General features: G+C 40.5%; 2 protein-coding genes and 1 non-coding gene across 3 annotated transcripts; 1 reads left to right on the top strand and 2 right to left on the bottom strand.

Moving 5' to 3' along the window:
- The first annotated feature begins 688 nt into the window (after nt 1-688).
- Nucleotides 689-771, top strand: trnal-uaa (transfer RNA leucine (anticodon UAA)). Its single transcript has one exon. It is a non-coding gene; the product is annotated as a tRNA-Leu (tRNA).
- A 2,616-nt stretch (nt 772-3,387) lies between these two features.
- Nucleotides 3,388-7,451, bottom strand: fbxo30a (F-box protein 30a). Its single transcript, XM_026152642.2, has 3 exons — nt 7,285-7,451; nt 4,394-6,443; nt 3,388-4,289 (listed from the first exon to the last, which is right to left on the bottom strand). Exons 2-3 carry the CDS (start codon nt 6,404-6,406, stop codon nt 4,086-4,088), a joined length of 2,217 nt encoding a protein of 738 aa, XP_026008427.1. The 5' UTR covers nt 6,407-6,443; nt 7,285-7,451; the 3' UTR covers nt 3,388-4,085.
- A 3,324-nt stretch (nt 7,452-10,775) lies between these two features.
- LOC113011730 (pancreatic secretory granule membrane major glycoprotein GP2) lies at nt 10,776-16,008 on the bottom strand. Its single transcript, XM_026151423.2, has 9 exons — nt 15,679-16,008; nt 15,062-15,150; nt 14,853-14,957; nt 13,054-13,214; nt 12,825-12,960; nt 12,240-12,334; nt 11,548-11,716; nt 11,213-11,327; nt 10,776-11,108 (listed from the first exon to the last, which is right to left on the bottom strand). Exons 1-9 carry the CDS (start codon nt 15,764-15,766, stop codon nt 10,933-10,935), a joined length of 1,134 nt encoding a protein of 377 aa, XP_026007208.2. The 5' UTR covers nt 15,767-16,008; the 3' UTR covers nt 10,776-10,932.
- Nucleotides 16,009-16,219: the final 211 nt, after the last annotated feature.

Here is a 16,219-nt window from a genome sequence, read left to right as displayed (position 1 = left end):
ATTTGTGAGGATTGTGCAACTATATGTTAGCCACCCCCATGTATATCATCACCAGCTACAAGCCAAGGCTGTGCTTTTCCTCCACGTGTTGCTTCACATAAAAAAACACAAACACACAAATATCTGTGTGTCAGCTCCACTTTAGAAAGTCAATGATTTTGTTTATCACTGCCAGACAACCAACGTCACCAAAGCCAGTGAAATCTCTTTAACAGGGCAGTTTGCCTGACTTAATGCGGTGTTTGCACAGGTAATGTTACAGGAGAAACAGAACAGAATGGCAAAATAAACAGGTCAGAGGACTTTCTGTTTGCACAGGAGGCCTATCTCACTGCCCTTTGTGATGGTAGTAAAATTTAAAAACCCTTATTTCCCCGTGCCTCTGGGCCAGCCCATCCCTCACTGGGGGAATCCCAGTCATCAGCTGGTAAACTGAGGGTGTTGTGACTCAGACTGCTGTGTACCTGTGGGAGTTTTCAGACTTAACTGCCTCTGCTCTGTGTTGAAATGAGTTTCAGGGCTGCAATGATTGCACTTCCTCAGCAGTGCTGTGCGGTTTCTACTGGGGGCATTTACCGACAAGAGCGCGTTTATTTGAACTGTGGCGTCACGCCTCTGGTAGCTGTGCGTGCTGGAGTCACACGGCTTTATCTGATGTGAGCCATGCGCTGATTGTGCACGTGCACTCACCAGGATGGCCGAGTGGTTAAGGCGTTGGACTTAAGATCCAATGGACAATAGTCCTCGTGGGTTCGAACCCCACTCCTGGTAAAAACGGAAGTTTTAACCGATGTTTGGAGGAAATGCGTGCAGTCTTATGCACTTCAGGACGACTTTACTCTTCATGGTCAGCCTTTCTGCGCTTAAGCTCCCACAGTAATAATTGTCACCTTCCTTTGAGATTCCTGTTGCGAAGCCATTGTTTGCCATTGCTTTGTCTGTTTTTTTCTTACCACGCATGTACTCTGGTTCAGCTAAGAAACTAAGAGAGATTTTGGATAATTACAAGGGGCACGCCTCACTGCCTCACTATAGATTTGAGACTTAACAGGTATTTGATTACACAGTGTGGTCCAAATGTAAACAAAACGGCAGTACAGTAGCAGATATTAATATTTAAATATTCAAAAGCCCCTAAAAAGCAGTAGTTGATGCTTTCTAACAGATTTACAAATGCTGTAACAAAAGGAGACGTAATTGCAAAGTAACATGCACGTGAAGAAGCTTTCATCATTGCCATTCTTCAGTGACGCTTTTATTCAAATATTTGAAACGAAGTCAATGATGAGGACTTTTATACTTTATTTTCTCTTCATTCTTATCTTGAATCAAAACCCACCAACCGGGGACCAACAGCTAAATCACATCCTGGCTCATCATCGCAGTGGAAGATGTTATGTACCAAGAGGCCTATTTATATTTCCTGTGTGGACGGTTTCGCACCCCTGATGGTGAAGGTCTGTTTATGTGGTGCCATCTAGCGGTGAGGGAAATATTATTTCACAAATGCTGTATTATTGTTTTCCCAGTTTAACAGACACTGTATTAAATCTCTCAAGACTTTGCTGGCACTAAAAGAAGACAATGTGTCCTATTTATATTCTTCTGCCTTTGCAATGGGTCAAAACGAAGGAATAAAACACAAAGATATTAGAGTACAGTTTGAAATGGCTTTTGAACCAATCATATGTAGACTAAGTGGGTCTGAAGAGAACATCTGTTAGTGTACACCTGATCTAAATATACAGACATACCTCTGATAGATACTGAAAAAGATTAAAAGTCGAAACATTTAAGAACTCAAGAGTCTCTTTATTAAAATGGACCAAAAGTCAAACAAATGAAGTTGGCATACTGTGGTGAAAAAAACAAAACAAAACAAACAAAACAAAAGAAAAAAAAAACCCCATCAGCAGTGATAATTTAACCCAAAATACTGATACACTCCAGGTGCAAAGACTGCAAAACAAAAAGTGATCTGGAGACCTCTTACATGCATGAACATCCACAGAATAAAAGCCTGATTTGCATGCTCAGTTCCTCATTCAACTCACTCAGACAACTTTAACGCCAAAGAGTTAGTGCATCTCATCAGGTTTTGTTGATTTCATTCTTTCTGTCTCTCTTTCTATAATATAAGAAAGGACATAAAATGTACTAATATTAATGCGTGGTGCCTGAGAAACAAACTGTATAAATTAGCCTGTAACTGGACTGATTACATGCAGAACAGGAAGGAGTAGCATTCTTGCTGCTTCAACAAAGACAACCTGTCAAATTTAGGATTTAAATTTTACAGTACATGCCGTCATGTGCAAATCAGTAATTCAAATCCAGACCTAACAGAGGCAGACTTGCATTTCTTAAAACAAAAAAAATAATAATAATAAATGTACCAGTACAAAAAAAACGAAGAAAAAAAAAAGAAATCACACAAACTGAAAAAGACAGTTTAGTTTTGACACAGCTTGGGCTTTCCTACATCCAAAAGAAAAAGAAACACACACCATACCCATATTTCATCACTAACTAATGACATGTCTGTCATTTTAAACCAGTTTCAAAAAGTTTTTGAAGATTTCTTTCTATATATGGGAACTACAAGTTTTGTTACATCAAATTTCTTAATTCAGACAAAAATAAATAAATAAATTGTTCAACAAGCCCAATCACGAAGATTTATAAGTTTAAAAAAACCAAACAAAACCTTACTGATAAACATGAAAACCATGTTATTTCAGCACTGCAACTCACACCACTATAATACTGAAACAGTTCCCCACGGATCCTGTAATAATAAAGCAGCTGACCAGCTGTCGTGGCATTTTCAGCAATTTTCTCAAATACACTACGGTGAGATGAAGCTTCATGATACGACCCTGAGACACCAACAATACGTGAAAATAGCGGACGTGTAGTGCCAAAAAGAAAAAAACAACTTGAAAACCATGATAAATAGTGAATATGAACATAGTTAATGGTGCTTATTAAAGGAGGGAAGTGTGTGCCCGTTATTTTTCCTAGAACCTGGCCTGCAGGATTTGTTGAGGTCTGACACTGAGGGGAAGGAAACCACGCTTCCTGCTAACCAGTCACTGATGATTCACCAGGTACAGTCATTATTTGACTTCGCTACATTTAGATTTTTGAAGAAAAGAACCTCTAAATAATTGCTGGTTACTTGTCAAAATAGCTGGTAAAAAAAAAAAAAACCCACAAGCCAACCGTGGCTTAAAAAACAAACAGGAAAAAAAAAAATAGTACTGACACTCAACTGGTAAATAGTGTTGCTTCATGTCTCTGTACCCTGACTAACAAAGCCGCCTCTTAGTCAGAAGTGTGAAAAAAAGTTGAGGGTGGACCACTGTTGTGACTGCTAAAACATGCCAAAAAAAAAAGAAAAAGGTGTGAGCATGCTCATGCTGGTGCAGTTCAATAATCCTGTAAAGTGGAGCACAGACGTTTGGTCAATGTGAAAATGTAGAATTAACGCTGTGAAATCTGAGTTCTAAGCAGTACACACATGGTCACTGTAGGTATCTAAAGAAGATGTCAAAGCGTTCTAGGTAGCAGTAACTGTTCTAGCGTGAAGCAGTGGAGAAATCTCACAGATGTTCTGAACGACCTCATGGCGAGAAAAATCAAGTGTATCTCAAGTTAAGGCTCTACTCTTACCAATGAAGCACGGTACTGACTTTTTGATATAAAAATTGTTTAAAAATTCTACACCAAAAACATTCGATATTTACACAGTGTCAGAGTAGGTAAAGATACAACTTCAGTACACCAGGATTAATATCAGAGAGGAAGATACAACGCTAGAACTTCAATTTGCTTTTTTATAGTCCTGATGTGTGACTGCAGCAGGTCAGCCTCAGCTGAAGTATATGCCAGCTCACTACTGGCTTTGTCTTATTTGAGGGATTGAAGACTGTTTCCACTGTGTAGCAGAGAACCACAGGTAAAGTTCAACCAGGAGTTGTCTTTCTGAGGCCGGAAGAGTCGTAATGTCTGTAAACACTGGAGGAAAAATGTGCATTTGAGTTCTATAGGACCCAGAGGAGTCTGAAGGATGACCTCACCGTTTATGCTACTGGTTTGAGAACTGAACGTAAACACCTCCCTTCCTTTGTGAGCTCTCTGGTGAAACACATGCATGGCAGAGGGATCGCCTCCTCCCTACGAGAAATTGTGTTAAATTTGCATTTCTTGAGGTGATCAGCCATGCTGGCGATGTTTGCAAATTTCCACTCGTTCACTGTACCAAAGGCTGTGCTGAATCGCCACACCTGAACAGAAATAGGAAAATTTGTTTATTTTCATGTGCTGAGCACAAGACAGACAAGTGAAATTTGCTCTCAGCTGTCTTTAAAGAGTGTGCAAGTGGACAAACCTTGTTTGTGATCTGCCATGAGGGAGACCCATCAGCACGCCGTTTCTTCTCCCACAGCAGAACAACCATGCCACGCATCTGCAGCAGGCTGGCACACACATCTCTCATGATGCGGGACACTCTGGAGAGCTGGCACAAGCTAAAGCTGTCCAGAAAACTTGCTATGTGCTGCAAAACTTCAAATGGAAGACTGCTGAACTGGTCACACTGAGAGCTAAACTGGCAGTTCTTTCTTAGGCGCGTGTCCCCAGTTTTCAACGGCAAACCAGGCTGCACCCCGAAAGAACCCAGATGCCTGTCGTGGATGATCCGGAAGCCCTGAACAGATGGACAAAATCGTCTTTGGGAGTAGGTGCAGCCGTAGTAGGCCAAGGGGCAGCGCTGCTCCATCCAGCCATTGAGTCCAGCATGAATATCTCCATGAACATTTTTGAAATGAGATGAGAATTCATCTCGTCGGAACAGCTGCCCACACACAAATGTGAACATGGAGCGCTGTTTGGTTTGGTATCGGGCCACACATTCAAGCACTAGGTCCAGTCTGAGAGTGTGGAAGGGGCTGGGGTTGGAAAGCTGTGGACTGGCGTGATCGCAGGCTGAAGCTGAAGCAATATCCCCCACCATGGTGTTGGTTGCAAGAATGGCAGAAGGGAAGGAGAATGTTTGCGTACCAAAATCAATGTGGTAGCCATCAACAAACCTGCTGTCTGAGATTCCTCTGCCTCCTGGAGAATCGCCAAGGCAAAAAAGCAAAGCTGCAGTGATAAGGTCAATGCCATGGAGGCCCATGGGGTCATCTGCTACCTCCAGGTCAGATGTGTCAACTGCCTTGTCCTCCATCTTCGCTCGAAACAAATAAGGATCTGACAGCAGGGCCCGACGTCCATTAAATGTAAACATACTTATTCCTCTAAGCACTTCTACATTCTGTAGCTTACGCTCCAGGCACCTGTACCTGAGTTCAGTGGGTAAGTGTTGCAAGAAGTTATTTCTCACATGATCAGACAGTAGGAATGGCATTGGAGGTGCAAGTGGTTCTTGTTGAGGCACAGGAGGTTCCAGTGCTACAACAGGCATGTAATTCTGAGGCATCTCTGGCCAGACAAGGTTGGAATCATTTATCGGTTCATCAATGTCGTCTTCCTTCTCATCAAAAAGCAACTCAACAAAATCATTTTCTTCAACCCAGTTGATACCATCTTCTTCTCCATCGTCTATAGCAGCGCTCTCCACTCCGCCCACCGCTCCCAGCTCGCACTCTGAATCAGAGTCACTTTCTTGCATATCTACATTCTTCCCGCCTTCAGCAACATAAATACCATGGCTATCACCATTTTCTCCATTATGGAGTGCTCCACTCTTATCAGTCTTTTCACCATTTAAGTTTCCAACAATTACATTAATGTCCTTGGAATTAGTGAGGATGTCCAAGGCAGCAGCTAAATTTCTCCTCGTCTCCACTGAAGCCCTGTACAGCTCATTAAAGGGCTCTTCCTCCATTTCCACTGTTGCATTACCTAACACTGTCTCTGGTAAACTTGATGCTGTGGCCATTTTATCACTTTCATCTAATTCTTTATCTCCATTCTTCGACACAGTGGTCGTGACCTTAAGGGACTCTAACAGCATCCTTTGATCCTGCAGAGCCAAAGCCATGTCTAACTGCTCCACCTCATCGAAGTCTTTGCTCAAGTTTTCATAGGACTTGCGATCAGCATAGCTGACAGGCCAGCGGTTCCACTCCATAGTACAACATACTATACTTGCAGGACACGTCTCAAGGTGTTGTGCCATCCTGACCCTTGCAATAGTGAAAGGGCAGCCAAACCCACTGTTGAGGCAAGGGAGGCGTTCATAGGGACACAGCAGACGATGTTCCTCTAGTTTGCACGAGTGAAAAACTGCCCCACAGACAAGAGGACAGCCAATGAGGTCACAGGAAACACCTGTCTCTGGTCTCACCATGCATCTTCTATTGATGCATTTAAGGCAGTGGGGGTGTAGAGTCTCCATTTTTTCCCCTAATGATAGCTGGAGAAGGTGTCCAACCCTGAAACAAAATGATAAATAGATTTCTTTTGTTGAGAAATCTCACACGTCATGGTAACACCCCTGTTTTTAGGTTTAACTGGAACAAAACATGTCTAGGGTTACATTATACCATCTATGCAACCATTTAATAGCACACGTGCCTTCAAAAAGCCCTGTCACCGATTCCCTCCACATGCACTGTAAACCTTTACGCTATTCAGTAACATTTCACAACACCCATCTTAGGTTTCATGGTCACACCAGGACCTTTAGGCCCTGTAACTTGCCCTTAGTTTTTCAAGGAATTCTGGTAACAAGTAAAACAAGAACAGCGAACAATTCAACCTGCCAACCGGGTGCAACACAGCCACCAAAATACTTCTGAATTATAACGCCGGGCTTATTTGGTCATGCTGCTTGTGTAGGGGATTTGTGGGATAATGAACGCAAGCTAAGAGGACAACAATCATATTAAAGACCCACAACAATGCTGCAAGCCCTAACAATGCAGTGCAACAAAGAAGAGCTATTATTCAAGTCTTTAATGCCTTGGCCGGCGACCGCTGTCTAAATTACGCAAGCACAACTGGCTAAAAACACAAACAAAAACACAGCAACAACTCCTAACACATCAATCCATCAACAGATTACATGTTAACAACACCCAATTGCAGCTTGGCAAGTATGCATTTACGTGTCAATGTATAAAGTTAAAGAATGACAAGCTAAGTCACAAAACTTTAAAAATCTTAATAAGTAAACAAAAGAACATCAACAACATGACTAGCCGGTTAGCGTTAGCGGCTACACTTTGTTAGCCTAATTAGTTAGCTAGCTCACAGCTTCTACAAACAACTTACCCGAGTCGCTGGGCTCTCCGAGTGTGCTTTATTTATATTGTCTAACTTTTAACAGCTCCGTCGATGCCTGCAGTACGGAAACTGTGACTACACAAACACCCCGCGGTATTAAATGTGTTTAAATCTTCTTATGAATTGAACAGGCTGCAGCTGCTTCCTCGCTGCTCGGGGTCAGTCGGAGTTATGTTGATCCTGATACTGCGGCGCAGTACTACGTCATCACGTAAACCGGCCGGTGTCCCGGTCATATTTAGGTTTATGGAGGCAGACCTGAGAGCACTGAAATAAACAGAGTGGGAAAACCCCCGAGGGCAGTTTTACATCTATAATCACTATTAGGGTGCTTATGATGCAGTCTGGGAAATTTAATGGGAATAGACTCCTGAGATAATATTAATTAGCTACCCTTAATTAATATTTTCCTTCCAAGGAGACAGTTTCCTGTCATTTTTTAAGTGGTCTCCAGCAATAGTTCTTCTGGCTTTCTAAAGGTCTTTCAAAGTATTTCTTTGGACATTTGTTGCCTTTTCACTAATTTTCAGAGGAATGTTTTTATTTTTGTTAAGCTACTTAACACTGACCTATGAATCATACCAGCATGACAAGGCACTTAACTCAAGGAGTGAACCATTGTTCTGACACACTTCGTTACTAGAAGCCTGTGGCAAAAACACATAATTTGTTCCAATTTCTTTTTTGAATCTACAGAAAGTCAAAGACAACATGATATAATGGGCATAAAATACTACTGTTGAACCAACAAGGTGATTCCCAAAGAGCCATTAACTGAAAACGTAGCTCATATCATAGCTCATATCTATCTAGACAGCATGGTGTGCGGTGTGTCCTTAAAAAAACTTAAGGAAACTGGACAAATGGAGGACAACAGAAGAAGTGTCAGGTATAAAATCTGTCTGCAGCTGGCACAGAATTGGCACAGAATCGGAAAGTTATGGCTTTAAGAAAGAGGAAAAAGCTTATTAAAGACCTGAGAGATGCATCTAACTCTACTATGCACCAAATCATCATTAGACATGGTCCTAGTGGAAGGGTGGCTGTGAAGAAACCATTCTTATGGAGGTAAACTGGAATAAAAGGCTGCAAACTTTCACAACAACTTGACTGAAAATCAGTGGCAACAAGTCTGATAGTGTGGTGAATCAAAATCAGTATGTGTGGGAGGAGGGCAGGAGAGGTACACTGCATACAGAATACTTATATGCTGCATTTCTATGTGTGTTTGTGCATGATTCATAATTAGTTTAATCTATTTCCCATTTTCACAGCAAAAACATAAAGAAATGAGTGGTGGCTCTAGACTTTTGCATGGTACTGTATGTAGGCATACAAGTAAAAATCAGAGGATGCTTAAAAAACTCAGAAAGACTAATTACATTTTTATGCATAAAGATAAAAAGACTGGGGTAAAATTATAACTTATCCTATCATAAATAAGTCTTTCCCCTCTGTTCGAGAAGGTAAAGCAAGATTTGGAGAGATGGAATTCCCTACCTGTTTCTTGGCTAGGACGTATAGCTTTGATTAAGATGAATATTTTACCTCGATTGTTATATCCTGTCCAAATGATTCCGGTTATATTTTCAAATAGAGTGATGAAGGATCTGAATAGTTGGCTAAGCTCTTTTATATGGAGCAAACGTAGACCAAAACTTAAGATGGCTACACTGCAGCTCCCAGGTTCAGTAGGAGGTCTAGATTTACCAAATATTAGAACATATCAATTGAGTACTCACATGAGTTATATTCATGACTGGGTCACAAATAATTCACACTCTATCTGGTTGGGGATTGAAACCTCTCTTTCAAAGTATCCATTAAGGGACCTATTGTTTTTCAAGAACTTTAAAGATATTAGATTGAGCTGTGATAATCCAGTCACACTTAATACACTTAAGGCCTGGCGGTCAGTATGTCGAATTGAGGGAAGGTTGAAGCTAACATCTATGTTTACTCCTATTGTGAATAATCTTGACTTTCAACCGGGGATGTTTGATATAGGTTTTAAGGAATGGAAGAACAAAGGAATTCAGAGACTGAGGGACTTATTCTCCGATAATGTAGTTATGCCATTTGACCAAATGGTTGAGAAATATTCTCTCCCCAAGCATGACTTTTTCCGTTACTTACAGATAAGGCATTATATTTTGCATAGTACTAACTTTAGTGAGAGTCATGAAGTCTCTCCTGTTGAAAAATTATTATTTTTAACAGACAAAGAGGTACCTGTGAAGATATTTTATAAGGCTTTATATTCTGTACTCTCAGGGACGTCACAGAGGCTTAAAGGCAAATGGGAAAAGGAATTAGGTATAGTAATTGATGATGAGGAGTGGGAAGATGTCTAGAGTTACGCCAAATCAATATCAGTTTGTAATCGTACCAAAGCAATACAGTTAAAAATTATACATAGAATGCACATATCTATGTTTCGCAGACATCAATATAATCCTACCCTTTCACCCATGTGCCTTAAATGTAAGACAGTAATTGGTACCCTAACTCACAGCTTCTGGTCATGTTTGAAATTGCAAGAATATTGGTCTAATGTGCTATTTGAAATGGAGAAGATTTTCGGTTGTGAATTGGAGATGGATCCTCTGTCTCTCATACTGGGCCTCCCCAGCCGGCGATTAATATCCAAGAATAATAGGAGATTGTACTGTGTTCTCACCTATGCGGCAAGGAAGAATATACTACTCCAATGGATTTATGAAAAAGTACCAACTATTAAAGGTTGGAAAAGAGTAGTGTTGGATTTAGTGCCACTGGAATATCTTACATGTATATTGCATTCAAAAACAGATCAATTCTTTAAGGTGTGGGAACCATACTTGAACTATGTGGAACCTGATGTTTCTAATATTATGTTACAAGGATTCTCTTGAGTGTTTAAACTGTAATGGAACTGAGCTGTTTTTTTTTTTCATTTTTTTTTAGTTATCAGTTTGTTTGTTTTATGTTTGTTTGTCTGTTTGTTTATTTTTTGGTTTTGAATTGTACACTGTATTATGTTATGTAATTATGTACTATTTGTGAAAAAAAAAAGGAAAAAAAAAAAAAAGTCTGATTACTGTTCATGTCGTATCCAGGAACCATTAACAGCAAATTCACATCCATTTTCATTAAACGTGAAACACGATTAAACATGATTAATTTAAGAACATTGTTTTATTTACATCTGCTATTTGGGTCACGTGTTAAAACTAAAACCATGTGACCCAAAACTGAGCAGCATATTTGTGTGTCATATAACATTAAAAAGTAAAACATTAAACGTTCGGGCATGTTTTTTGTTTTGTTGCTCTGGATCATATTCAATTGAAAAGGCACTACAGTTGCTTTTTGAGTAAAAGCCACACATGCAAGAAAGAATTTACTTCAGTGAAAATACAAATGGTATACAGCAGTTGAATTAAGTAGCACAAAATAAAAATAATGACATAAAGCACAAGTATCTTAATATCAGGAATGTGTTTAAGAGAAATGTTTATTACCCACAGCTTTTTACAAATCAAACAACATTTTTTTCTAATGAGCATAATACACAAAACATATAACATTATTATAAAAACGCGTGTACGTATGTTTTCCTGTGTCCATTTACTAATTCTATAAAGTCCATACAATTCATGAGGCCACTTCTGAGATGTGATGAATGTTGGACAGGGTAAGCTGTGCTTCCCGTGCTGGGTAGAAATGTCTGGAGCGAAGCCACAACCTCCCAAAGACTCCTGTTACCAGCAGCAAGACAAGCAGCAGTCCTCCAAGGACAAAGGTCTCCACAGCTGGGACTCCTCCTGCATCTACACACAGGTGGGTCTGCATGCTTATGAACTGCTTACAGTGTCTGGAATCTTTAAACTATGAAGTTAAACTATATTAACTGCAAAGACTGAATTAAACATACCTAGACTGGGATTTTCACTGTGGTTTAATAGTCGTCTTATGGGTCCGTAAGACACTGTATGGGACAGTGGTATTTCTCTCCGTGTTCTCAGTAATCCATCTTCACCGGAACAGTTCTGTTTGGCAAATACACGAGTGAAATGTGAAATTTAAAAACCAACATAAGCAGTCAAATATACAGTCATAAGCACTGTATATTTAAAATGATGGCAGCTCATATGGCTGAAAACCACTCCTAGGCTGACGGGTCTATATTGGTGACATATAGCAGGCTACTTGTCTGAACTGGCTCCTGACTATCAGTTTGAGGAATGGGTGCAGCATGAGGTCACTCACAGGCTGACACAGACCAGGACCACTGTGACAGATCTGGACGTTGCAGTGAAGGAAGACGTTGGTATAAGAGCTGCCGACAAACTTAAACATTTGTATCCTGAACGTGGCCTCTGGGCCCTGACCGTTCTTCAGCACGCTCAGAGTCTGGTCGTTGGTCAACACTGGACAGCTAGAGGGAAGGAGACAAGTCTAAGAGGCCTGCTGATAGCAATGAAACACGATGCTGCACTTTAAATATAACAAAAGGAGAAACAGCTAATAAAAAAAAATGCAAACATAACTTGAGGTGATACAACACAGAAGTGTTTGAGTGCTTTCATCTCTTCATCTCTTTAGCTCTGAGAAATCTTGGTGCATTTCATAACTCTGCTGTTGCCAACAGTACCAAATACTGCCTGGTTGTCAAGGGCATGCACAGCTGTTGAAGTGAAATGCATGTGGCCTCTCAGCCAGGAGTCACATGACCAGCCTGTGAGATTTGTTGTCTGGACAGCTCTCTATGCAACAAACTCTCTTATTTCAGATTTCAACAGTGCACCCATAGGAGGAGGTGGAACTGTTTGCTAATGTGGTGAAACAACACAGCCACGGAGAACGCCATAAACAAGCTTCCACACCTTCAAAGTATGTGGTGTAAACATGGCAATCATGCATTTTCATCTGCATTCAGTTTAAACAGTCCAGAGGCAGACCTGTCAGCGATGAAGGTGTAATGAATATTGCTGTATGGATCACTGGTCGGCGTAGCCCAACATCTCTCCATACGCAGCTGCAGATGAGAAGGTATCTGTGACACAGACAGAGTTCGGCAACGGTCAATTAATTCCTTAAACAGGACAAACAGTTTTCCATAACGCACAACAAAATGATGACTCATAGTAAGTAAACAACAGGTGTACCAAGAGATTATAACAGCATGAAAGAGGACTCAAATGACTGTCTAGTCATGGGTGGAGTGTTAGATTTCCAGCACTGGTTGGAAAACTACCCACAAAACATATTGCTTAACCTTGTGTAAGAGCACACCCAAACTAACTCAAAAATAGCTGTGAATATTAACAACACTTTGAATGCTTAACAGTCAGAGCCAAGTATATATAATCCCTGTTAGATATTAACAGATATACTTATCCTGCCAATCAAATGCAAATACAACATATTGCTTTTGTGCATCATTCCAATTTGCAAATATATAATACAGCTTGTTAAGGTGAGAACTACATCTTTACTATTTGGAGGTGAAAAATATACTAAACTGACATTTCACTGCGATTTACCATGAAAACTTTTACAAAGATGTTATCCTCCAGAGTCAGCGATGGCACAGTGGTCCACCTGTCCTCAAAGGCTTCGTCTTTGTACAGCAGCATTGACACTGAGAAATTCCCATCCTCAGTGTTCAGAGTGATAGGTCTACAGAGGCAATGGGTTTATTAAAATAGGCCAAATGTTGAGAACAAATCATTCTCCAGTTGGAGAAAAGTCAGAAAAGAAGAAAACATTTACCTGATGTCCACTCTGATCATGTTTTCTCCGTTGGGCTGTTGGACCATGTAGTTGATGGGGTAGCGGCACGCAAATGTTATGTTGATGTAGTTTCTTGTGATAATATCTGAGTAGTTGTTGTGTATGGTGTTTATGAACACCATGTGTGTGTCATCTGAGGCCTATGGAGAGAACATAGCATGTGTGATGGTCAGTGAGGGGAAATGTAGCTTGTTTACTTTACCGTTACTTTTTAGATTTTTATAGAAATAGGAATCAATAATGCTGTTTTAGGTAAGAACAACTGCAGAAACCTGGAATAGAAATTAAGTGATGGGCTGATTAAATAGTGGAGATCTTAAGAGAATGTCTTTTATGAAAGTTTAGAAGTTTAGTTAAGTTTGATGCCTTTGTCTAACTAATGTCTGGATTGCGACATCATAAAAGACATATACACACGAGTCTAACATAATGCAGGTTGGGCGGCCTTTAGTCTGCATGTTAAAGTATCCTTGGGAAAGATACTGAACCCTGAGTTGCCACCATGCCACCATATTCATCAGGGTGCAAGTGTGTGTGAATGTTAGAAAGCACTTAGGCATAGATAAAAGCACTGTGTGGATGTTTGTGTAACTGAGTGAAAGAGACTTGTATTAGAAAGTGCCTTAAGTGTTCAACTGAGTAGAAAGGTGCTATATAAGTACCAGTCCAACTTAACATTTAACAATACATAAACTCTACTGTGGTACATATGAATACTGGCAAAGTGGATTTGCTAGCATCACCACATTCATTTTTTAATTCAATTCAGTTTCATTCATAAGGTGCCAAATCACATAACAGTTAGATCAAGGTGCTTTATACTGTAATGTAAACAACCTATAATAATACAGAGATTAAGTTAAAGTTAGGTTGAGTAGTCACTGGGATTAAATACTCTTATTCAGCTGTCACCATCCTTTTAAAATAAACCATAAAATGGGAACAGGTGAAAAGCTGGTGTGTGAAGTTTCTGCAGGTCCCTGTTGAGATGCAGGGTGGTGACCATGGTTACAAAGCAGGACAAACTGTCTTTACCTCTAACAGTTCAACATTTTTTACTACTTCTTGGTAAACACTCAATCGCTCCCCCGGGGCAGCCTCAATGAGAGGACCACTGACAGATCTCGCAGCAAACTACATAACCCCCCACTGCTACGTGCACTTATCACGAAGGCTCTGAGTCTTATACATCCAGAAATGTCAGCGAGGAAACTGTAAACGTGGCGTCTCTGATGGCAGGGTGTAAAAGGTGCTACGGTCAAGGTGAAAGCATGACTGACAGCTGTGACATTCTTCTCCTTTAGCAACAGCCCTTTTTCCTTCAGAGCATACTTACTTTCCTCAGCTTCTGTGCAAAAACCTTGTAAATCGCAGAAATTGAGTACTGAGAGAACTGCTGAAAGCCGTGTTAACCTTTTAGGTGGTTTACAAGAAAATTTTTAAAGCATTCCAAGGATTTAAAGGACACTTATGTGTTAAGCAGTGGCTGACTTTCAGTGTAGAGCAGCTGGATTAAAATAACCGTGAGCCTCATTGCCCACGTGAATGCTGATAAATAAGAAATACAAGGCCATTCAGAGTCCCATTGATGCTTTAAATGAGGCCCTGTCCTGTTATAGGCAAAAAGAACAGCTCTGTCCGTCTTTCTTGAAGAAATGCCACTCCTCCCCTTCTTTTCTCTTCCTTCCCGTCTCTCTGGGTTCAGCGTTCACTCTTAAAAGATCACCTGAAGGAGCAATCCTCTATTTTTTTTAAGGCAAATCAAAGATGGATCATACCATTATAGTGCCGCAATCTGACAGATTTGTCTTAATGCTGAAAACATAGTCCTCTCCGACTACATCACCACGGCACTCCGGATCATTTAAATGCAAATCCCAAGCCTTAAAAGAGAAGACACAAAGCAAATAGAGACAAATATGTAATAATTACTCAAAATGACACAGTGCTCTTTGGCATTATTAATGACTGGTCAGTGATGACTTACGTAAACAGGAGGAACTTTGTTGAGAAAAAAAGCGCTTGGAATAACAAGCTCCATACGGTCGTTGATGCAAATGACAGTTTCATTAAGTTCTAACAGTAAAAAAAACAAAGTTATTTTATCAGTCACATTTTACACTCGGCACCTATAAACAGGTATATTACTATTTAACCAGTCAGCACATGTAGCGGACCAACAGTGTAGCCACCAATAAGTAAATCAACCAAACCAACAATATCCAAATATTAGCTTTAGAATGATTATTTTCCTCTTTTGTTGAAAGTTATACTATGACTCAGTACTTTTGAGCATTATGTATGTATATACAGGTCATTTTCTATATATTTTTCTTAAAAATTAGCCTCAATCATTTTCAGAGAGTCAAGACCTGAATGTGGTTGAAACCCGTCACTGCATTTAATGTCAAGGCATACAGCTTTTGCCAAAGGAGGCACCAGTTATACTCCAGCTTTCACTGGACTTGGACTAAATCCTCCTCTCTTGAGTTAGAACCTTTTTACAATTATTGCAGCCAGTAAAACAAAACAAAACATGCTAATCAATAATCAGTTTGTTTTTTGTTCATCCCCAGATTTGTGAGCTGTGAAACGTGTGCTCACCCTCCGCCTCAGACTCCAGATAGACTGCCGAGGTAACCATCCTCATGGTGAGCAGTAGCCAGACAAAAACCAAACTGGCAGATGCCATCTTCCCTCTGCTTTCTGGTAGCTCAGCCACTCCACTACCTTTTGGCTCCTTCTCTGACACTCTGTGAATCTTCTGGGAGCTATTCACCACAGTCTGACACCAGAAAATGTAGTACCCTTCTCTTACTCCAGCCCCTTGAAAACTAAAGAACTGCGGCCCTCCCTCAAGCCCTAAAAAACACCAGCTTGAATGATGCCCCCAACAACAATGAGATTCCACGCATGAATAGGGGGAACCGGGGGAGTCCAAGGTAACACGCATGTCACCGCCTACTGTGGCGACGTTCTCTTAGTAAACATCTTATGACCGTTTCTTACTACACAGACTAACAAGAAGTCTGGTAACCATGTAAAAAGGAACACCAGCACGAGGCTGTCCCTCTTTGTTGTCTGGACATCTTAAAATCTTTACAAGTACGGGAATCGCAGTCAGTCAGGTGAAAAGAAAACGCAT

Source organism: Astatotilapia calliptera, chromosome 19, assembly GCF_964374335.1.
Source record: "Astatotilapia calliptera chromosome 19, fAstCal68.1, whole genome shotgun sequence".
Taxonomy (NCBI): domain Eukaryota; kingdom Metazoa; phylum Chordata; class Actinopteri; order Cichliformes; family Cichlidae; genus Astatotilapia; species Astatotilapia calliptera.
This window is presented reverse-complemented; position numbering and strand designations above follow the sequence as displayed.

Coding starts and splice junctions, on each gene's coding strand:
- fbxo30a (XM_026152642.2), bottom strand. CDS start 6,406: ATGGAGACTCTACACCCCCACTGCCTTAAATGCATCAATAGAAGATGC. Junction 4,290..4,393: donor CATGGCAGATCACAAACAAG/GTTTGTCCACTT, acceptor ATTTCTGTTCAG/GTGTGGCGATTCAGCACAGC.
- LOC113011730 (XM_026151423.2), bottom strand. CDS start 15,766: ATGGCATCTGCCAGTTTGGTTTTTGTCTGGCTACTGCTCACCATGAGG. Junction 15,151..15,678: donor TCTGGAGTCTGAGGCGGAGG/GTGAGCACACGT, acceptor TTTTACTGTTAG/AACTTAATGAAACTGTCATT. Junction 12,335..12,824: donor TCTTTGTAAAAGTTTTCATG/GTAAATCGCAGT, acceptor TCTGTGTCACAG/ATACCTTCTCATCTGCAGCT.